This window comes from Podarcis pityusensis (genome assembly GCF_964106645.2).
Source record: "Podarcis pityusensis genome assembly, chromosome: 4".
NCBI lineage: Eukaryota > Metazoa > Chordata > Lepidosauria > Squamata > Lacertidae > Podarcis > Podarcis pityusensis.
The window spans coordinates 97,135,946-97,159,910 of NC_138027.1; the positions used below are offsets into that span (position 1 = coordinate 97,135,946).

A 23,965-nucleotide genomic window follows, 5' to 3' on the forward strand; every position below is an offset into this window, starting at 1 on the left:
ACCATTTGATTGTAAAAATGACAACAACAAAAACCAACCTCAAAGTCAGTTTGTCAGTTTCCCATCGGTACCTGGTAGGTCACTGTTGAAGACTAGAAGTCTTCTGCAACAACAAATCTCATCAACCAGGGACCATGCTGGCTGGACCTGATGTTGTGGCGGACCACAACATCTGGAAAATACCAGGTTGGTGAAAGTTTCTGAGTTCTTACAATCCTATACAGTTTTTTTTTCCTCCTGCCATTGTAATTTATATTACTTGTTTTTATTTAACATACTGTATTTACACATCACCCTTCCTGAGAATAGATTCCAGGGCAGTTTGCAATAATTAAAAGTACAGAGTTAGATGTTAAAAGAATTATATGAATTCAGTTGTACAAATTAGGTAAATGTTGTTGTTGTTTAGTCGTTTAGTCGTGCCCGACTCTTCGTGACCCCATGGACCAGAGCACGCCAGGCACTCCTGTCTTCCACTGCCTCCTGCAGTTTGGTCAAACTCATGCTGGTAGCTTCAAGAACACTATCCAACCATCTCATCCTCTGTCGTCCCCTTCTCCTTGTGCCCTCCATCTTTCCCAACACCAGGGTCTTTTCCAGGGAGTCTTCTCTTCTCATGAGGTGGCCAAAGTCTTGGAGTCTCAGGTACAAATTAGGTAAATATTGGGCTGCAAATGTTGGATTGCAGTAAATGCATTTTATTTAGTACATTTCCATCCTGCTTTTCTTCCACCAGAGAGGCATGCAACCTCCTGTTCAGGCGCAGGCCGGAAAAAAACTAATTTGTTCTATGTGGTTGCAAATGGTAATCTGAATCCCGCTTTGCATTTTGTTGGTGGCAGACGGCAGATTGCCCAAAGTAATGTTCCTTTCAGGTGTTCTCCTTTAGCATAGATAAAACAGAGCCCAAATCAGCAACCCCTCTAGTGCAAATTAGGCTAAATATCAAAGAATACATCAAAAGAAAACTTTGCACTGCCTGATCTTCTTTCCAATGAAGCCGCCATTACACTCAGATTAGAGGAGGGATTTCCAAACGGCGTGCTGTGTGAGGTCTGCTAATATGCTGCAAGAAGTAAATTATATGATTAAAGGTTCCTCTGGGCCCCAGGTCCTAATAGAGGAGGGTGCCCACAGCATCTCTGCATGATTAATTGCTCTGGCCTTGCCTGCTCTCAGTCAGCCTCTGCTGAGGGCAGCTAATTCTGCTGTACCTTTCCTGCAGGTGTGATGGAATCATGTAATTACTCCCTTGCAGAGACGTAACAGCATTACCTGTCCTCAGAGGAGAGACTTTGCATGCGTCTACACTGTGGGCATGTCTCTCAGACAGAAGCCACACCCACAACAGTGACTCGTGCAGACACAATAAGGATGGGCTGCTGTCCAGGTAGGTACTTCTTGCTGTTACACATTGCTAAAGGGGGTAAAAAGGTAAAGGGACCCCTGACCATTAGGTCCAGTTGTGACTGACTCTGGGGTTGCGGCGCTGATCTCGCTTTATTGGCCGAGGGAGCCGCCGTACAGCTTCCGGGTCATGGGGCCAGCATGACTGAGCCGCTTCTGGCGAACCAGAGCAGTGCACGGAAACGCCATTGACCTCCCCGCCAGAGCGGTACCTATTTATCTACTTGTACTTTGATGTGCTTTTGAACTGCTAGGTTGGCAGGAGCAGGGACCGAGCAACAGGAGCTCACCCTGTCGCGGGGATTCGAACCGCCGACCTTCTGATTGGCAAGTCCTAGGCTCTGTGGTTTAACCCACAGCGCCACCCGCGTCCTCTAAAAGGGGTACCAGTCCCATAATTCCAGGGGAAAGCCTCAGAAGCTTTGGGAAATTTGGCCTAGAGAACTGGAACATAAGAACCAGGCAGGAATAATTTCAGGCCTGAGGAATCTCTCAGCAAAGTGGACCTCTCCTAAATTGGTGGGCTTACCTGTCAGGGGAGGTAGAGACGCTGGCACCACCAGACGCCATTTAAATTTCCCATAATGCCCCAGTGTGATACCAAACTCTCCAACATTTTTCTGATGAAAATATGGACATCCTATTCAATAATAATAATAATAATAATAATAATTTTATTTATATCCTGCCCATCTGACTGGGTTGCCCCAGCCCCTCTGGATAGCTTCCAAAACATAAAAAAATGTAATAAAACATTAATCCTTTAAAAAACACACATCCCTATACAGGTTACTTATCTCCTTGACCAGGGGGTTGCATAACTCTGTGCCCACCAACATGTCTACAATGAAAATAGGGGTGTCCTAAGGAAGAGTGGGACATTCCAGGATCATATCAGAAACTGGAACGGCTTCTGTAAATCCAGGGTGGTCCCTGGAAAATAGGGGCACTTGGAGGGTCTGTGACAGTATTTTACTAAAAGGGAGCAGAGAAAACACCAGTGGTTGTCCCTTCGAGAGAAGTGGGATCCTGGCAGTTGCAGAAGGAACTAAGGATTTGATTATATGCTGCATGTAGCTGCTGGAGAAGACACTCTTAGTCCATTCCAAGGGTGGGGTTTTTTCGTGTTTTTTGTTTTTTGCTCTCTCACCTACCTTTCCTCCGGACGGCTTTTCAAGGACAATAAGTAATGAAAACAACTGATCTCTCATGCTGCTGGGCTGGGGGTGGGAGGCCATCTCATAATACCCAAGACTTCACATTAATATCGCCCTGTTAACTTTTTCTAAGGACCCAAATCTTCCTATAATAAATATCCTTCGCGGTGACAGGTAAAGCTCAAGTCACACACTGCCTTTGAAGTTTTAATGGCCACTCCAGCATCTCGATAAAGCTACTCAGCCTTTTCGTTGGTAGTAATTTTGCAAAGCCCGAAGCGGTGCGAGTCATCTTTACTGTTCAGCTCCCAAGGACGGAGATCTCATAAAACGCTGGGCTTCAAAGAGGCTGCTCCTTTCCTTGCCCCTTTTAAAAAGGAAATTCCTTCTATGTTCTACACGGAGTCTACACAATTTAACACACGCTTCCCATATTTTGCCCTGCTCTTCGAGCCATCGTAAGTGTCAGCCTCTACTTACCCAGCCAGCCACGGTCCTGGCAGTTAAAAGGGTTGCTTTCGCCTTTCTTTCTTTTTCCTGGCAGGAATCCAACCTTCAACACCCCTCTAAAGTGCTTGGGGTAGAATTATCTGCCTTTTACCAAGTTATTTTTTAATTAGTTCAGGGGTGCCATGGCAACTTGGACAGGGATCTATCTGTTCTAGGAATCACTACTCTTTATGACTGTCATCTACAGCCCATTTACTTTATGGGATCCCTGCTTGCCCTGCTCTGAACGTTTTCATAACTGGAGCAAGGTCAGAGAACGAGAGAGATAGGGGCTTGCTTGCAAACACAGGTAAGTGTCTTTCAAGCAAGTTGACATTCTGTTAGGTGAGCTCCTGTGCATTTAAGGATGCGGCAAGAAGAAAGGCAGAGGCAGTGAGGTCCTTTCGCTGCTCAGGCCAGGGAGGAAGTCTCAAAGAGGAAGTCATTATGGGGTGGGGGTCAAGGATTATCAGCTGACCTGACCTATAGGTGCACCGTGGCTTCCTTGTCTGATGTGAGCAGTCTCCCTCCAGGTTCCCACACAGGCTGGATAAAGTACCGCCAGTTCAAGACCTTGTCTTCCTCACACATTCCTTGGGTAGTGTCGTCACCTTCTGAGGTGGAGCCCTGACTGACCCACATTGTTAATTAACTGAAAGAGGCAAAGAGAGGTTTATATCTGCCAAGTGTTGGTTTATGTTTTGCACTGAGCACCATAATGACTTTTAGAAGACATCTGAAGGCAGCCCTGCTTAGGGACGTTTTTAATGTTTGTTGCTTTATCGTGTTTTTAATATTCTGTTGGGAACTGCCCAGAGCAGGGTAGAAACAATAAATTATTATTATTATTATTATTATTATTATTATTATTATTATTATTATTTATTAATTATCAGTCGTACCTTGGAAGATGAACAGAATCCGTTCCGGAAGTCTGTCGACTTCCAAAGTGTTCAGAAAGCAAAGTGCGGCTTTTAATCGGGTGCAGGAAGCTCCTGCAGCCAATCAGAAGCCAAGGAAGCCCTATCGGACATTAGGCTTCCAAAAATAGTTTGCAAACCGGAACAGTCACTTCCGGGTTTGCGGCATTCGGGAGCCAAAACGTTCAACAACTAAGCAGCTCAACTAAGGAAGGCTGGAGATGTGCATGAGAAACGCACCTCCCCCCCGGTCGTGATTCCAGACTTTCTGTTACCCACACTGCCCAGTGCGCATGTGAAACATCTCATCTCTTAATCATGGCTAAGAAATTGGGAACAAGAGATTGGAGTGCGTGCTCCCTGCCTCTTTTCTCGTCTCCTGCGCAAAATCTTCCCTACTTGTCCTTGTTAGCCTTAACCGTGGCTGAGCATCACATCATCAGTGTCAGAATATGACCTGTGAGCAATGTGCTCTCCGACAGCCATGATTAAAAGGCCTTTAGGGAGGACAGTACTGAACAGAACTAATCAGCTGCAATGAAGCCAGAGTTAATCATGGCCAAGGGGCTCTGAAAGAAACAGAATGGGACTAACTAAATTCTTACAGGTTGCCGTCAAGTAACCCTTACTCAGAGTAAGTAGACCCCTCAAAATTAACAGACCTAAGCTAGTCATGGCGATTAAATTTCAATACGTCTAACAGAATTCAGGATAGCTCAGTCGGTAGAGCATGAGACTGTTCATCTCAGGGTCATGTGTTCGAGTTCTACCTAGGGCAAAACATTGCAGGGGGTTCCTTGTGGTTCCTTCCAACTCTGATTCTACACACTGCCCAAGCTTGTGCCCCAGGGAGGTCATTTCAGGATCGCTAACGCAGCAAAAACAATGCAGCAGTTACGAGTTTTTATTATTATTATTACTACTACTATTACTATTAGCTAGGCATGGCCAGATTTTTTGGGACTACAGTTCCCATCATCACTAGCTAACAGGACCAGTGGTCAGGGATGATGGGAACTGTAGTCCCCAAACATCCGGAGGGCCGAGTTTGGCCATGCCTGCTATTAGCGGTCTCTGCAGCCACTGCAGGTGCTGTGATTCTCCAGTGGTTTGACCCCCCCCCCACTCCCCTGCCTGGAGGTGCACTCTGTTGTCTCTTGAGACAGACAAATGCCAACAATTCTCAACAAGTCAGTTTAAATGCCATGGGGTGGTGAATTGGTTTGTATTTAATCACAGCTCGCTTCGGTCTGGACTGTGTCCTTTGGCTTTTTATATCTGGTAGGCCGGTGCTTCCGAAATGTCTGCTAGCTGACACACAGTTTATTTTTGAATTAAAGTGGAGGTTTTACCTTTAGAATGAGCAAGAGTGGAGAATTATCTGTACATGGCGGAGCTCGCCCCTTGTTCTCCTGTGCAAGTCAAGATGGGAAGAGTGAGTCACGCCAAGACACAAAAGGGAGCCTCCTCTGAAGGGTGAGACACAGACACGTGACAGAATTATCTGCCCCCCAGATGGTGTGACTGGACTGAAGCAAGGGCAGAACAGTGAATCATGCAGAGAGGGGCAGGCAGCTTTCTCTGAGGGTGCGTATTTTGGGCTCGCAGGATCCTTCAGTGGCTTACGTTAAGGTTGCCATATTTCAAAAAGTGAAAATCCCAAAGCAAAAGATGTTGAGCTCCAAAAATCTCCAATTTTTCCAGGAAAACGACACTTCTGACGTGGACTGCCATGCTTCCAGACATTTCTACATTTTTGACGGATGAATCCCAGTTTATGTGCTTCATCGTGGCACACATTCGGAGAATTGTGGCTCTAAGCGTACTGAGCATGCTCACAAAATCTCACCACAGCGAGGGGAACCCATGAGAGCCCTTGGTGTAAGAGACATTAAAGCCCAGTTTCAAAGCATATATGGAACAGGTTCGGGGGCTAGACAGTTGTCAGGCATTGCCTTAAACCATAAGGGCGTGCATAGCCCCTTTCAGCTTAAACGAAATAACATTTGGAATCACTGTGACTAATGTCTTTGCAGATGGAACAAGCTGACACCATTTGATAATCAGGTTTCTCTCGTCTTTATGAGGATTTGCTTCTTTGAGGTTACTGAAAAGCCCTTTTATATCACAGAAATTAGCTGAAACGTCCGGAGGCATGGTATGTACCCTTCAAAATGCTCACATTTCACTTGATTGCTGCTGTTAATATTTCAAAGATGAAGTAAATCTTCTCCCCCCCTCAGGGCATTTTAGCATGTGTGAACTTTTTGCAAGGACGAGTGGATCTCAGTTCCATCTTCATAACAGAAAGGCTGGGAGGGGGGGGGCGCGCGCACGAAGCATTGATATACCCACCAGAGTGTGGAAAATGATAACCATATGGGGAAAGACTTTTACTTATGTTCAGTTTAATATTCTGAAGAGACTGAACTAAATGTGTCATTTCATGTAATGTACACTCTTTAAAAATGCAAATAGCATGCAAGGGTGGGGGGTTGATAATTATAGGGGTTGAAGCAGGTGGGTAGGAGGAGCTTAACCTTCTCCTCCCTTGATGGACAAAATTTGAGGAGGAAAGGACTAAAGTTCTCCTCTCAGACTTTTACAATCCCCAATAATTAACCCTCCCTCCCCCCTCTCTCCAGAAGCTGCTATTTGCATATTTTTTTAAAAAAAATGCATCCTAAGTGCAAACATGCATATGATGTCTAGTTTGTCTCAGTGCCTGCAGCAAAATACAGCCAAAGGGAAGCACTTTTACAATCCATTGACTTCAAGGGGAGACAGCTAAGCATAGGTTTGGTTCACCTGTTTGCTCCTTTGCAGCCACGGCTTTGATATTGGCTGAGGGGTTGGGAGATCCCCCATTGAGAGCCAGTGTGGTGTAGTGGTTAAGAGCGGTAATCTCGTAATCTGGGGAACCGGGTTCGCTTCCCCGCTCCTCCACATGCAGCTGCTGGGTGACCTTGGGCCAGTCACACTTCTCTGAAGTCTCTCAGCCCCACTCACCTCACAGAGTGTTTGTTGTGGGGGAGGAAGGGAAAGGAGAATGTTAGCTGCTTTGCAGCGGCGTAGCGTGAGTTGTCAGCACCCGGGGCAAGGCAAGTAATTTGCGCCCCCTAACCCGGGGCAAGGCAAGTAATTTGCGCCCCCCCAACCCCTAACCTGCCGATCTGAGTCGAGTTGCTGCTGGCGCTGCCGCCCAAACCACACCGCTTGCCCGGAGGAGGAGGGGGGCAGAGAGGCGAGGAAAATGCAACATGGCCCAGCAGCTGCAGCAGCAGCAGCGGAGGCGGGGCTGTGAGGAGGGGCTGCCTGGCACGTCCTCCGCGGCCCTGACGCGCGGGGCTGAGAGCCGCTGCCTGCCGGACGCCTTCAGCCCGGGCGCGCGCACAGCTCGTCGGTTCCACGAGACATGGGGCTCTGCTACAGCCTGCGCCCGAGGCTCTTCGGCGACTCCGGAGGCAGCGAGCGCGCCCCCCCCAGATGTTGCGCCCGGTGCGGCCAGCCCCCCTGGCACCCCCCACGCTACGCCACTGCTGCTTTGAGACTCCTTAGGGTAGTGATAAAGCGGGATATCAAATCCAAACTCTTCTTCTTCTTCTTCCCGATCTCCTGATCAATGGGATGCCCATGTTTTAGCTTTGGCCGAAGTGGATTTATTTATCCTGCAGAGGATTTGCTGCCTTATCTGTTATTCTGGGCGCACTTAAACTACAATATTTCATGCATTTACCAAGTCCCACTGAAGGAAAGAATGCTCAGGATTGCACTGTGAGGAGTAAGAACTTTTGACCAAATGTTGGAGAAAGTGAAGGCCACCCACAAAAACAGCAGCAGCCCACGTACTTTTACTATCACTGAATCCTTCAAACATACATGCAGAGCTGATTTGAATTACCTTGTAGTCCTAGAGGATTTATTTTTATTTTTTTGCCAGCCCCGTAAACCCCTCAGCTTGCTGTTTCTGTGAGGTGGGAGCAGTTGTGGTGGTTTCTGCTTTCACGGGTTCATACAAACAGGCTCTGCAGCTGGGAAACCTGCTGGTACAGAATACATTTGAGCCCACCCATAAAACCTTGGCCATCAGGGACTGGGGTCAGAAGCAGCGCTTCCTACTGCTTTTTCCCTGCTCTTTATAAGTGAATGGACACTTTCACTCTGTTTACTCGTGTGGGTCATGGGGAAAGAGCTGCAACTGGAAAAATCAAGGACGACACACCTGCACCTTTCACTCAGACCCTACTTTCTGGGGTGGAGAGAAGGCAATAGTGCTTCTCCTTGCAAGTTTCCCTAATTATCCTGGAGCCCGCAGAATCCTCATGCAGCCATGGTACTGCTTATTGGGTCACCCTACTCCTGTGGGTTAAACCACAGAGCCTAGGACTTGCCGATCAGAAGGTTGGATGTTCGAATCCCCGCGATGGTGTGAGCTCCCGTTGCTCGGTCCCTGCTCCTGCCAACCTAGCAGTTCGAAAGCACGTCAAAGTGCAAGTAGATAAATAGGTACCACTCTGGCGGGAAGGTAAACGGCGTTTCCGTGCACTGCTCTGGTTCGCCAGAAGCAGCTTAGTCATGCTGGCCACATGACCTGGAAGCTGTACGCCGGCTCCCTCAGCCAATAAAGCGAGATGAGCGCCGCAACCCCAGAGTTGTCCACGACTGGACCTAATGGTCATGGGTCCCTTTACCTTGACTCCTGCATAACAACTGGGAATTTAAGGCCAGTGTCTATCTACGCCAACATGCCATTTCCAGAAGTGGTCAGTAGGCTGCCACCAGGAAAGTTCACAGGCAGATATTAAGGCAGCAACCCTTCTCTGCTGTTTGGCCCTCAGCCGCTGGAGCCTTGCTGCTTCTGAGCCTTGGCTAGTAGCATTTGATACATATAATTATATAGAGTCTAAGCATTGCTTAATGCCAGGGGCCATTGCAACATCCTACAGTAGCTGATTCCATAAGTTAGTAGGCTATGCATTGTGTGAAGAAGTACTTTATTTCACGTCATCTCACCTAAATATTGTCATTTCCCACAAACTGGTGAAAATGGCCCATTCCTGCTTTTGTTTCCAGTAACAGGAATATATAGAGAAGTTTTTCGTGTTTGATGTTTTATTGCGTTTTTAATATTCTGTTCGGAGCCACACAGTGATTTGGGGCAAGTCAGTCAGGTGGGCAGCATATAAATAATAAAATTATTGTTACTTATTACTCCACCCCTGCATCCATGTTGTGTGTGTGTACACCTAAAATCACAGACCTGAGGGTCATCTAGTCCAATGCCCTGCAATGCAGAAATCTTGACTAAAGCATCCATGACATACGGATTGTTTAAAAACCTCCAAGGAAGAAGAGTCCACCACCTTCTGAGGGAGCCCATTCCACGGCCAAACAACTATTACTGTCAGAAAGTTCTTCCTGTTTAGTTGTAATCTCCTTTCTTGTAACTTGAACCCATTGGTTTGGGTCAGGGGGTGGCAAACTGAGGCCCGCGGGCCAGATCAGGCCCAACTGCCTTCAGGATCCAGCCCACAGACTGTCTGTGGATCGGCGTGGGGATTCTGTTTGTTCGTACTGCGCCGTTTCCCCCCCTGCGCCATTCCATTCCCCCCCCCCCCGTCACACACACTGCGGTGGTGCCTCCTTCCTCCCTCCTCCTGGCTTCTCCCCGCCCTGCCTAGAGGAGGAAGGGGGTTGGACTGGGCTGAGTGCCATTTTAAGCAGCCCTTCTCCAGAGCCAGCCCTTTCATGTCGCTCATCTTCCCTCCGCCGCCCTGGTGCTCCTGTGGGCCACTCTGCCTACCCACCAGCAGCAGCAGCGGTGGTGGTGGTGGCAGCCCCAGGAAAGGTAAGCATAGCAGCTGGGGCTGGGGAGGACTACTTTCCCCCCTCGCCTCGTTTTCCAGCTCCACCCGCCCCCGGTGCCACTTCTCCAGCCCGCCACAAGTTCTGAGGGACAGTGGATGGGCCCGCGGCTAAAAAAAATTGCCGACCCCTGGTTTGGGTCTTGCCGCCCTGGAGCAGGAGAAAACAAGCTTGCTCCATCTTCCATGTGACAGCCCTTTAGATATTTGAATCGTATCTCCTCAGTCTCCTTTTCCAGGCTGAACACACCCAACTCCCTCAACCATTCCTCATAAGGCTTGGTTTCCAGACCCTCAATGCCTTCTGCTGGAAACATAAGCTGGGGAATTCATAGGCAGCCTCTTATAGCTTCCATGTGTGCAGGATTCATGACAAAAGCCAAAAATCAAGTATGAATCTTGGCCAGTCTCTCTCTCTCTCTCTCTGGTCAAGAGATGAAGTTTGTGTTGCTCTAATAACTGTTCTGTTTCCACTAACATTTAGGAGAATCAGATGGTTGTTTTCCTGATGCGTTAAAGCAGCCGAGATTTGGGAGCCGCCCGCTCTTTAGATGATAAAACCTATCTGGAAATGTCCCGCTAGAGCTTTCCAAGAGAATGTATTAAAAACAAGCCAGAGCCCTTTACAGCATTCCTGAAAATGGAAAAATCCTTCATCTCTCTGAGGATCGCATTAAAACAACTGTTGGAAGGCCTGTTAAATGTGAAAAAGCCGGAATCCCGTGACTCCACGCTGCCTCGGCGTATGGGAACCCCCCCGGACATGGTGTACCCTCTGCGGGTTGAGGAAAACTCAAGCTGTGTGGAATCCATGCCTGAAATGTACGATTTGATCCACCTTTAGCAGAGCATTCCTATACGGAATGAATGGAAGCCTGACCCACAGTCATTGTACTGTATGCGTTTGTGGAGAGTCAAGTGAGCAAATGGAGAGGCGGAGTTTAAGACGTCAGGGGGATGACTGCATTCAGTTAACATCCCTCACTCTTGCACCTGTTGCTTATCGTCGAGGCGGTTTGCCAATCTGCAGGTGGTGCTCCAGACCCAAAATCTCCAGAATTATTAACAAATTGAGAAGGCATAGCTTAGCAGCACTATAAAACATGGAGCCAGGATACTTTCTGGAAATACCTTCTCCCACATGATCTGAAAATTCCTGGGTTAAAGTTGAGATGTCCTTGGTCAAATTCCATTTACTTGAAATATTAAATCCATGGGAATGTAATACTGGACGTATTTCAACAGAATTGTGGAACTCTACCTCGGGGGCAGTCCAGCCAAGCTAAACTCCCTCTGTTCGGAAGCTGCTAATTTCAGAGATGGCCCTTGACCGAGCCTAGAGCAGAAACTCAGAGAGAGATGCAGGAAGTAGCCATCTGTCTGAGAACACACAACTCCCATCTTCCCTGGCCATTGATCATGTTTGCTGAAGTTGATGGAATTGTAATTCAGCAGCACCTGGGGAGCCAAAGGTCCATAATATCTAGTGTCTGCATCACTGCGGTTGATGGAGCTATAAGCCTAAAGAAAATCCAGTCCGGAATAATAAAACATGCAGAGAGGTGGGCTCACAATAATTTTCTATTATTTTTTATGTGTACCCCAACAATTTGAAAATTAAGACAGGTTTTTAAAAATCAGGAGATCTGTTCTTGACACACACAAACAAATGCTTTTAGGCACTTTTTATTTTCAAAAAAAAAGGGGGTCATATATATATATATATATATAAAGCATCTCATTCTCTTTCAGTAACGATACAGCTGTTTGCTTGATCATTTGCATAGGATATATCGCCATACAAAAATAAGGACAGGGAGTGGGGCAGAGTAGCAGGGGAAGAGCAGCAAAACAATATGCTTGTGTTTTTCTTTTCCAGGATTAAACATCTGAAGCCTTACAAAAAAAATATGTACATCTTTTCCCATCATCTATTTACAATTAAGAGCAATGCTTTTTTTTTTTTTTTTTAGAAAAAAGCTATAAACAACTTTAATTTATCAAGTTTGTGGAAAATTTTCTTAAAAAAAAAAATCTCTACCCTATACCACAAAAATAAATAAAAGACGCAAACAATAGTCTGAACAAAGTTTTGCTTCGAGGCCTTTCTCCCCTCCCCCCCTTTTTTGGCATGTTGATTAGTTAACTTTACTTTCTACCCTTTGGTTGACAGCATGACATTGCAGCTCAGTGGCTGTGATGCACAGAAGCCCCAAAAGCCCAGGCAAGGGCTTCTGAGCCCACGCTGGGGTGTCTCACCTCGTGCCAAAGGCAGCGCTGTGCACAACTTCAGAACCCTCTACCCTCGGATCTTGGGCTCCAAGACATGCACAATGGGAAAGAACAAGGAAATAGGCTAAAAACTTATTAAAAACAAACCGGAGTTTCTAAAGCAGCTTGTTAATTAGCTGTTAGGAAGGGGGAAAGGCTCAGAACTCTGCTGCAAAGGAAAGCTTGCCTCATAAATCACCTCCCCATGTAACTGAATTACTTATGGTGCAATCTGACCGTATCCTACAACTTAATCTCCTCCTCTGTTGCTCAGAGTCCAGCATTAAGGACCTGGTTGGCAATGAAGGATAAGGCTCGGAATAATTTGTGGTTTTCTGGGGAAACCTGGAAGTGTATCAGGGGCTCAATCAGGGTGAAGATCTGTCGTGGTCAACAAGCTTCCTGAGAAGGCAGCTCATCTGATCATTACTAATCTTCCCTTGGGAAACACAAGGAGTATTGGCGGTGCTTCAGGGCATTCAGAATTCACTTGAGCAACCAAGAGGCCAGGACAACACTCCATGTAAATTGGCTATGATCCCTAAACCATGCCCCAGGCTCTGCAATGGAACAGCAGGGCTTCTTCAGCCAATGTGGCAAAGGTTCCCCGATTGCCGAGGTCCACATCTCTCCTTTAACCCAGTCTTCACGAAGGTCTTCATCGTTCCTGCCAAAACACAAGTGGCTCAGATTCTGCCAAGCATACTCTCCAACACCCAAGCTGGCCGTGCCACATCTGCACAACTTAGCAGTGAACCTCAATCTGGTGTCAAGTGGAGAACTGATGGAACTGAACAAGAAAAAGAAATGTTCCAACAGCGTGTCTCCAAGGGAAATAATTTAACACATTCTCCTGTTTTAAGAAAGCACTCCCAAGTACTGCTTCTTTCAAAAGTGTTGCCTAAGATGTCCACCAGGAATATAGGTTGGTCAAACAGGACTATGCACTGAATAGGCCAACCTGTTGACAGGTGGGGTTAGGGAAGATGTAAAGCCCATGAGAGAGAAATTTGCCCTTCCTAAAGAGACTAGAGTGGCCATACTAATAACAGTAAGTTCTGGTGTATATTATGATTTACTCAGTTTATATCAGGCATAGGCAAACTTGGCCCTCCAGATGTTTTGAGACTACCATTCCCATCATCCCTGACCACTGGGTCCTGTTAGCTAGGGATGGTGGGAGTTGTAGTCCCAAAACATCTGGAGGGCTGAGTTTGCCTATGCCTGCTTTATATCCTGCCCTTTCTCCTGAGCAAGAGGTGGCACAGCAAGAATTCATACAGGATTTGTCTATATAAACAAGGACCTGAATAGCAATCTCAGCTACAATCTAGTAAAGATTTTAGGTCTCAGATTCCAGGAAGAGACCTCAGCTGCAACTCTACATTCACTTGGGAGTAAGCCCCACAGAATGTAACAGAACCTACTTCCAAGTAACTATACATAAGCACTGTTAAGAGCACACTGTTAAGAGCACACATTACTTTGTCCCACTGAAGCCAATTAGACCTGGAAGTGCTTAGCTTTTGTCAGGATTCAACCCATTATAATGCCTGAGGCAGCAGTCTTCAAAGCTAAGGTGTAAGAAGTAAAAAAACAGAGTGGGACTTATTTGCAAGCAAACATGCACAGAATTTTTCCATGGTGCACAGTTTACTCTTGTGTATCTAACTGTCTTGTGCTGCTTGCTAGTACTATTTCCATTACTGCCTCTGAAACAGATTAGCCTGTGAAATTTTATGTTGAATTAAAATTAAGTTTGAAAGGCCACCACTTGATTATTATTTTTTAAGCGGAACTAGTCACAGATCATTTTCTGAAATCCATGAGAATGGACAGAACCATTACTCTTGAAGACAGAACACCGTTGAAAGTTAACACCCCAGACTTTCTTTTTCCTGTTCAGTTCCGACATTCAAAATTCACCCTCTTTTGTGGTTCAACTTGTCTTGCCTTCATTGTCATTCTGATCTAGGTGGTAAGATGGTGGAGCCGTTGGTGTGGTGAGATGCTAGGCAGAAAAGGGAATTTCAGCAGTGGGGGCCCGTCGCTCAAAGGGCCACAAAACACGGATTTTTTGCTCTAGGCAACAGCACTCCGACTGATAGTTCCTTCTCCTCAATTTAAAATGGGATGAAGTTTGAGTACGAGCAGGAACGCTGCCACCTCCACTCTCATCCTGTCCTCAGCTATGGTATATTGAGCTAGATTCCAGCAGCAGAGAACATTCCCTCTCAGTGTTAGAACTCCAATTTTACAAAATGTGTTTATGCTTTAATAAGAAAGGGATGCTTGTTTTTTTGGGGGGGGGGGGATTACAGCATCGTTTACATTTTAACTAGCAAACTTTGGGGGAGGAGAAACTGCAGTATCCTTTGCGAAAGCTACAAGTCGTGTCCCAGCCGCTGCCGTCCCCCAGATCCCTATTACATAGACAAATACACAGAAAGTTTCAGTACACATTATCACTAGCTGCACCGGGAATGCCACACACGAACAGGTGGTGTGCATTTGATACCAGAACCTGAGCTGGGCCTGGACATATAGATCAAACAGGCTACAAACCACACCAACATCAGATTCCCACAGACCCCTTTCCATTCTCCAGACAGCTGATCAATGCAGCTTGTTTGAAAGGGCTACATGCACACTCAATACAGTTGAATCGGGGGCAAAAAAAAAAATCCACACAGAATTAGATTGTACTGGTGTTGAACCAGCTTAGTGTTTTGATATTCTAAACCCACATTCTAAATCCTTCTTTTTAAAGCAATATTAAGTTTAGCTTATAGTAAGAGGTTTAACATTATGTATCAGATCCACCCTTGTTATTTAAGCTCCTGGCAGTTGCTTAACAGTTCAGATTTTGCAAATATTTTGTACTTGTAAAACATTTTAGGGGAGGAAGTGTGATCTGTTTTGAATTCTCAGTGCATCACATCTGTGTGAACAATAACAAAAGCGATTGGATGGCTAGCTCATTATGTGAAACCAAGGCGGCTAACTTTTTTTGAGAGGTATTTTAAAAAGATGGTTCAATTTTTAAATGTGCCATATTAAAACTGTCCGAAGTAAGATGGTTGCTACTTTTCCCAGCTGATTTCTAGAAAATCCTTTTGTAAGAAAACATTATAAGCTGATCTGCATATTTACAAAATCTTTGTCATAGCAAACATGCAACTTACAGAACATTTTGTTCTATGGCTATTTATGAATTTGTATGTATATATATATATATTTCATCTCCACAGAAAAAAAACTTTTTTATAAAATATAACAAGTAATAAAACATCCAGTAAAATTCTGACAGAAAATAAATGGTGGCTTGTCCTCTTAGATTCACTTAGCTGTAAATTAAATTAGTTTTCCTAAACACTGCTTACGAGAGCAAGAGTGTCTTGGTCAAGGCCCCAAAAACATAGATTCCAGAGCTTTTGAGACATAATACTTACATTTAGGGACACCCAGTCATGTTATATTTTGCAGATGTGAGCTGGGGCATTGCTATACAACATACTTTAATCAGCTCCATACCAATTAACTGTCATTGCTTTCCTGCAAGGAATAGTCTGATCTGTCACAGATTCCCCATCACAAAACAGTCCCCAAGAGTCCCCAGGAAAAAGGTTATGGGCATTAAATACCTGTGGTGCAGATACATCCATAGACACTTGTTTACATCCACAGACAAGAAGAGCTTGCCAGACTGCATTAGCTGTCTTTGTACTTTACAGTAAGCCATAAATCACAGCTTATCATGAATGAGCAGAGTCGTTGTGTGTGTTTGTTGACCACTCCTCAACTGGCGCATGTGGGAACAACACAAACCTTGCTTACTGTGCCTCCTGAAGCTGGGACCATGGTTTGCAGGAACAAACCACGGTTCTGGGTTTGGAAAACACGCTAAGCCATGGTTTGCGGTTTGTTTCTTCTGCTCACGCAAGCGGAGTAGTGAAGCAGCAGTAGCTGGGAAGCAGACATGGCCACATTGTTTGTTCACGGCTTACTGTGATGTATGAACATTAGTTGCCATGTGGTAAAACAGGTAACAGCAAAACCCTGGCTTCCCGACACATGTGTTTAGCCAAAATCTGGGAAACGGCTCCCATGACTGCACAGAAACCACACGCTTGTACAACCTGTTCTGGCAAAATGTTTTTGCCTATGCATATATGAAACCGATTAATCCTATCTGCAAAATATATACCATGGTAGGGAGCCCTGAGATGACATCTGTGAGGGGCTGAAGTCAAATGCGTGAAGAGTAGGTCACGTGGCCGTAACATGGTGAAACCATCAGTATTGTGACACAGTGTCTTCCCTGTTTCCTCATAAATATACAAAATATACACTTCCAGTTTCTTTCACAATTTTTCCTCTTTTAAAAATGGAGAGCAGTTCATATGCAGTCAAAACACTTAAGCTAATTCTAACTGAACGTGTATATATACTTTAACCGAGTCACTAGGAAGTTGCATAGATACCAAGAGCCTCATGGAAAAGTCCAGCCTAGTTCTGATGTCTCTTCATGTGCAGAGCCAAGTGGTCAGACCGAGAAAAGCTGCGACTGCACACGGCACACTGGAAAGGTTTGGCCCCAGTGTGCTTTCTGTAGTGGCGGGTCAACTCGTCGGAGCGCGCAAATCTCCAGTCACATCCTTCCCATGTACATTTGTATGGCTTCTCTCCTGGAAACAATAAAAAGAAAAGCACACAAAAAATTAGTCACCACTCAGTCCAATACCACTAGCCAAATTCCAATCCAACTGACAAGGTCATAAATATAGCGAGCTAGCACATCAGCGAGAGAGCTACGGCAACCTGCTTCCTTATGTGTTAGGTTTCCAGGTGCTGGGAGATATCTACGTGGCAGAGCAGTCAATAATCTGACGCTCCCACTTGCGGTGCAATGTGGGACGGTCCACTACTCTGTTTTGCAGCGTGTGTGGATTGATGCTCAAGGCTCCTTTTGCAGCATGGGAGCTGCTGCAGTGCTCCCACTTCTCACATTGCTCGAGTCATATCAGAAGCCTCCAAGCTTGAAACTGAGACACCCCAAAAGCGTGAGAAAGAGAGGCAGCAAGGACTCCTCCTCCATGTTTGGGGACTTCTGGCATTCTTCAAGTAGCACAGGAAGGAAGCCTCAGCTTCCACACTACCAACCCACCCATAAATTTCTTGAAGTCCTCAAGTGGCTTTTCACAACTAGCCCTGTGCAATTATGAGTACATTTAGTCAGGCAGAGGGCAACAGAAGAACCACCCCGATGGATCAAACCAAAGGTCATAGAATAATAGAACCATGGAGTTGGAAGGGACCCCAAGAATCATCTTGTGCAGGAAACGTCCTCGGTCCAGTAGACCTGAAGGAGCGTCTCCGCCCCCATTGTTCTGCCCTGTCACTGAGGTCCAGTGCCGAGGGCCTTCTGGTGGTTCCCTCGCTGCAAGAAGCCAACTTACAGGGAACCAGGCAGAGGGCCTTCTCGGTAGTGGCGCCCGCCATGTGGAACACCCTCCCATCAGATGTCAAAGAGAAAAACAACTACCAGACTTTTAGAAGGCATCTGAAGGCAGCCCTGTTTAGGGAAGCTTTTAATGTTTAAGAGGTTATTGCATTTTAATATTCTGTTAGAAGCCGCCCAGAGTGGCTGGAGAAACCCAGCCAGATGGGCAGGGTATAAATAATAAAACTAATTACTTAATAATAATAATTAAACCTCTGCTTAAAAACCTATCAAGGAAGGAGAGTCCACAACCTCCGGAGGCAGACCGTTCCACTGTCAAACAGGTCTTACTTTTTCCAGATGTTTATGTCTATGCCAAGCAGCCAATGAAATGCCTACGACGAGGCTGCAATGCAAGGTATCATGGCAACAGTCCTCCTTTACTGGCTCTCACCATCTCTATCAAGACATATACAAATGTACACATGGAATGCCTCTACAGCCACCAATTTTTATTCATTTCATTGTCTCCTGTGTAGATGAGAGAGCCATGAGTGACAACAGGCTTCAAATCTCATCTTCACTATGGATTCTGTGAAAGCAACACGACACCTGAGAACCTGGGGTCCAGACGCCTTGAAGCTAACTCTTTCGCAGGGCTGCTTCAAAGGCAAGCAAGATTGTAAAAAAATGTGCTAAAACACTTCTTAGAAATATCTAGATGACAGTCTTATGACCTCAACATCAGGGGACAGGTGTACATTATTCCAGTTATGTATTCAGACACCAGAGATGTCCATCATACAGTTTAGCCCAAAATGTACACTAGAATTGCAGGCATCAACCCAGAAGAAAGTTTGTTTACTGAACATTTCAAGGAAGACAGAAGAGGAGGACAGAGGGAGGAGAGAAAGAACAAAAGACATTAAAAGACAAGTATTACCAAAAGAGAAGTACGCCTTCCAGAAAAGTAGATGTAAACACAAAGTCCACAATCCAGCTAAAATATGTTATGACCAAATCCAATTGAAACCAGTGAAACTAGTTAGTTTCATAAGCCCCATTGAAAGCAATGGGACTTAAGTTAGCTGCAACGTTTAAAAACTTGTTCCACCGGTTCAGTCACAGCAAATTCTAGCTGAATTGTGTGCTTTGCGTTTACATCCACTTTTCTGGCAGGTGTACTTCTCTCTTGGTATTGTGTAGAAAGAAAGGATGCGATGAAGTGGAACAAGGAGACCAGAATTTGTTTAACTAGGAACCAAGGAAAAGGGCACAAAAACTATGTACTCATTAGTCAAAGGAAGGCCTTTGTCTGTAGGACTTTTCAAAGCTTTTTCTTCCCTCCTGCAATCTAGCGACTTGTCTCAGTATGTGAAAAGCCAGATTCTCAAGCAAACCAGTTCTGGGCCTGATTTGACGCCCAAAACTTTTCCTGCAGCAATAGATTAGAAAGTGGGATTCATCCAGCCAAAGTATTCTTTTAACAGGAAGACTCCACTCCAAAATGTTTCTGATTGATGGCCTACTGTTAGCAATGCAAGTAGCCGGCTATTCTGAGGTGACAAGTACCTGCAATTCCCAGTGACTTCAACTGGCACGTATGATACTTAACACCTCCAAAATTTTGACCACAGATTTATGTAAGTGCCCAATATAGATTTAATTGCACGGCTTTACACAGTCCCTTTGGAACATGTTGTCGCAGATAGCTAAATATATGGCCATTTAATTTAGTACCCTAAGTGGGGTATTTTTAAGCACACCTATAAAATTTGTAACTATTTTTGTTGAAATTATGAGAAGAGTATTCATAGAAAGTTAGGCCAGGGGAAAAGATTTTTCCTCCTAAGTGTGAAGGAATCTGTTCCAGGGAAGTTTTATTTATGTGGCTAAACCTTAGTCATTTGAAGATCACGATCATTTCTATAGCTTCTGTTGTACATTATACAAAAGTGAACAGAGATTGTGAAAGGCTTTTTCTATGATGCAATTATCATCTTAGGGTGTGATCTGACAGCAACCTACAGTGTTTCTCAAACTTCGAGTCTCCAGCTGCTGTTGGACTACAATTCCTATCATCCCTAGGCTAGCAGGACCAGTGGTCAGGGATGGGAGTTGTAGTCCAACCACCGCTGGAGACTCAAAGTTTGAGAAACACAGCAAGATCTACCAAGGTGAGCGGGTTAGGATCCAGCAGATCTCTGGCTGTGCGGAAGGTTCCTGACACAGGTGGGCTATGCTGGCGTAACTCCCTCATCCTCAACTCAGCGGGAGATATACCAGTTTATTCCACCCACCCTGTCACAGCCAGCACCCAGCTGGCTGAAGTGAACATAAGCCCGAAAAATGGGGTGTTTTGTGGATGGGATTGGGAATGGAGAGGAATAGGCTGGATCCTAAGTCTTGAATATGTGACCTGGTAACCCCACGCAAGTTAAGCTGGCAAAAAGGATGGTGTAACTCAAACATTATTTCCAAGGTTCATTTCCCCTCTGCCAGGCTTGGACCAACGCAGACATCAGCTCTCGCCTCACACCAGCTTCTTGTGTGTAGGACTGATCCCTCGGGTTCTCACAACAGCACAGGGAACAATAAATCTCTGTGAAAGTGCGAGAATCACAAGACTGCCATTTTCCTCCAGCCAAATAACTGCCTCCACGCTGAAAACTAGCATGCGAAGGCAACAGGAAGGAGGCCAGGCTAACACCGGAGAGGGTGGATTTCCAAGTGTTTTGGGAGAACTGTAGCCACAGAAAGGACAGTCCCAAAGTTCCCTACTTTTTAAGGGTAGACTCCTTCTTTGCCCTCACTGGCTACACCCTGCGTTCCTCACACCAGATACAGGAGACAGAGGGAGGCAAGGATGGGAGGAGGAGGCGAAAGAGGGAATGGATATGCGCAAATGCAGTTACATGTACGTACAGTGGTACCTCGGGCTACATACGCTTCAGGTTACATATGCTTCAGGTTACAGACTCCGCTAACCCAGAAATAGTGCTTCAGGTTAAGAACTTTGCTTCAGGATGAGAACAGAAATCATGCTCTGGCGGCGCAGCAGCAGGAGGAAGCCCCATTAGCTAAAGTGGTGCTTCAGGTTAAGAACAGTTTCAGGTTAAGTACAGACCTCTGGAACGAATTAAGTTCTTAACCCAAGGTACCACTGTACACACGTTAATCCAACTTTGGTCAGTGGGACTTATTTCCATCTAATAGTGTTCAGGATTGCTGTATTGGTTGGGGATGAAAAACTACAGGATAAAAACCTCAATTCTTATAGAAAAGGTAGTTTATTTCTTTAGGGGTAGGAAACAGCAGGATGTGCACTGGACAAAGAAATGCTGTCGCCCTGATTTTCTCTGTCCTGGATGACTCAACTCAATTATTGTTCTTCAATATGGCGGCTGCTCACACTGGTGTCCTAGGACTATGAAACACTCGATGATTCGTTGGTGCTCCCACCATTCAGAGACACAAGAGGAGTTTCTCTCATTCTTACGGTAGGAACATCAGAGAAGCCGCCAAACCGAGTTCAAACATTTGCATCCTCCACACAAAGACAACATGTTGCAATGTGAAATGCAGTTCTCTATACCACGCAGCACACAAATCTGAGGGCTTGAGCAAGATCGCCAATTAATATTCTGCAAGCAAATTACACCTCAGAGAAGCCACCAGAATTATGCAGCTGCTTTTGGACAAGGTGTTCTCCAGCATTTTCGGGGCTAGAACAGCATTTTCTCAAGCTGCCAGTAAGGGAGACACACTCTGAATTGTTAAAAGCAAACCTTGTCAGGTTTGGGAGTTACATATGCCTCTGATTTTGAGTGGATAAGAAGGACTTTTCTTCAGAAAGGTCCAGCCTCTGTATCTGATTGTGACATTAATTACTACTACTACTACTACTACTATTCTGGATAGTCACGTGCAGGCCAGAATCCACCCCCACTCCCCCAAAAAAACACACAAAGGCTGAAAGCAGTGAATTGTCCATAGGACATCATGGGCGCTTTGATTCTTAGAAAGGAAGAACATGATTTGGGGATTACTGCACCAAAGCCACATAAATTACAAAGGCAGCTAATGTTGGCATGCCGTGCCAATAATTAAAACCTCCATTGCAGAATTACTTTTGCACCAAGTGGGGAAAAGAGCAGGAGTGTGTTTGTGAGCAGAGTCAACTGCAAAATGGTGTCCAACATGCGATGGAGAAGAGGGGCTACAACACTGAACTACAAAATTCTAGACCTTTGAAAGCACTGTGGACCTCTGAGTATTGTTTTTAACTAGCCAGGGCTAGTTCTCACTGAGCTGCTCCACTTTAGAAAACAGGGGCAGGTTTGCAGAATTTAATGCTTCTTCATACAAGGAAATTCCCTCTAATGAGGAAACAACATGTTATGGAGAAGAGTTTTAGCCTTCTGGAAACCTGGTTTGTCATCTAAGTGGATTCTTTTTCCATTTTTAGGAGGAGTTGGGGGGTGGACATTCCGTCCTAGGGCACCCTAGCCCAGACATGGGGTTTTCAGCTCAGTGAAAGGTGGGCCTTAAGTTTTTCTGAATTCTCACTTATATGGTGACCACAGAAACAAGATCCCAGGGCATTCTGATGACTCATAGCAACTGTTTGTTGATATGTATAAAAGAATATCTACATACAAGCCTGCTATACATATAAAACAAACAGTAATACAGTTGAAAGCCACGTATACAATACATATTGCCAGATAAGAGTAGGTACAGTATGCATTACTTGACTCATGTAAGTAACAGCGTTTTCCTAAAAGGAGGATGGAAAACACTATGAAAGATCAGGTGACTATTTAGGTAGGTGAAATGAAACATCTAAGAGCTTTTGAGAAAGAGCAGAAGAACATCACTCACATATCTGCACATACTTCTTGGCCATTTAGCCAAGAGAAAAATTTGACCCAAGTTCCACACACAAAAACTGCTTCAAGTTATTTTAAAACTTATTCCATTTCTTTGCTGTGCTGAGCTATAAGGGGCAGAGGAATCCGAGGTTAACAAGATTTGTTTGCTTAAAAAGCAGAGAGACACTGAACCCTTTATTCACTATTTTTATGGGTTACGCAGTAATGCAAGCCTAATGACTGCACAAAATACAGAAGCTGCAAAGTTTCAGAAAAATAGTTGATTCTTCTCCAGAAAATTTAGAATGAACATCGAGAGGCTGTGAAACCCAAGAATGCCATCAGTCATCAAATACAACCGTGCTGGAACATGGTCTCTGTATTAAAACAGCTATTTCACTGTAAAAAGGATTAAAAAAGAAAGAAAAAAGTCTCTAAAGTACCAGCAGAACTCCTCCACTTCAGAGCAGCTTCCACAGAATTTGTTAAAATGTCAACACTGCTCAACTAAAACAGCATGGAGGAAACTGGTACCAAGTTCTGGCGAAGCAGCAACACTCCAGCCCTTTCTTCCCAAGCCAGAAATATTATACACATCACTTCTGGGAAAACAGAACTGCTTTCCTTTTAAGTTATGTTTCAAACAGGAGGGTTTTTTCCCCTTTCTTGCTCTCTTCATAACTTTAATTGGATTTTTGCATCATCTCACAGATTTCAAATATTATGTTAGGCGCAAGTTGATCACCCAGTGTATTTTAAGCCCTTGAAACTGCTCATGTGCATCCCGTCTTGCAAGTAGATTTATTTACTTTTATTTTTTAAAGAATACAAAAAACACAGTTTGGAAAGCATGTGGAATACATTTATGTTAAACTGTTGGTTGAACACCAACATTTGGTTTGGAATCACTTTAGAACAAGACCGCACGGTACAAGATAAGAAAAGGAAACTCAGAAAAATAATAACCATCTACATTCTCCTTATTGAGGGACTACTGGTGCTACAAATAACACACATCTTTCTTTTGATGTACCCTGAAGATGAATGCTGAAGACCACAGCGTCCCACATCCAGATCTTCCATTTCCATGCAGTATCCAACCCTAAAGACCAAAAATATCTTCTTGGTGCCACAGAACTACCCGTGCTAAGTTTCAGCTACTGAACCATGCTGAGATAGACTAAAAATACGGTTACATGCTTTTGCCCTGTAAATGATATCACAATTTCTGCTAGGATGTTGTTTTATCAACAATGGATGTTGTCATGGGTGCTAGAATTCAAAATTAGGAGAAGCAAGTTCTGCAACGGGAAATTCCAGCTTTGGGGTGAAATGTCAGGTGTTTCTGAGTTCTTCTGGTCCCAAGATTGCATTTCTAGGAAATTTCTGTTGTGTGGTTTTGGTCTTTGCATTTTTTGGCACAAACGAAAGATGGGAAATTGGAACACAGATAGTGGAAGTGGGGAAAATATCAGGTACTTCTGGGGTAAAGGAATGCAGAGGCCAGGAAAAGGTTCCAGCTCAGCTTCTCTTCTCCCAA

At 45.0% G+C, this 23,965-nt stretch overlaps 1 protein-coding gene and 1 long non-coding RNA gene across 6 annotated transcripts in view; one reads left to right on the forward strand and one right to left on the reverse strand.

Annotated features, from left to right (window-relative positions):
• The window catches only part of KLF5 (KLF transcription factor 5), a 183,437-nt gene that overhangs the window by 138,526 nt on the left and 20,946 nt on the right, over positions 1-23,965 (reverse strand). For 3 of the 4 annotated variants that reach the window (XM_081003179.1, XM_081003181.1, XM_081003182.1), the window contains exon 4: positions 11,508-16,796. The exons of the other annotated variant lie outside the window; for it this stretch is intronic. In XM_081003179.1, coding sequence (XP_080859305.1) covers positions 16,618-16,796 — 179 coding nt within the window. In that variant the 3' untranslated portion in view covers positions 11,508-16,617. Of the gene's footprint in view, positions 1-11,507; positions 16,797-23,965 lie in introns of those variants that run through there. 4 annotated transcript variants of the gene reach the window in all.
• LOC308475984 lies at positions 685-11,803 on the forward strand. 2 transcript variants are annotated; one of them, XR_013985610.1, is made up of 3 exons: positions 685-1,390; positions 6,010-6,131; positions 10,322-11,803. It is a non-coding gene; the product is annotated as an uncharacterized lncRNA (long non-coding RNA). The 2 variants fall into 2 exon arrangements; XR_013985611.1 differs by lacking the exon at positions 685-1,390 and having other exon boundaries at positions 5,006-6,131.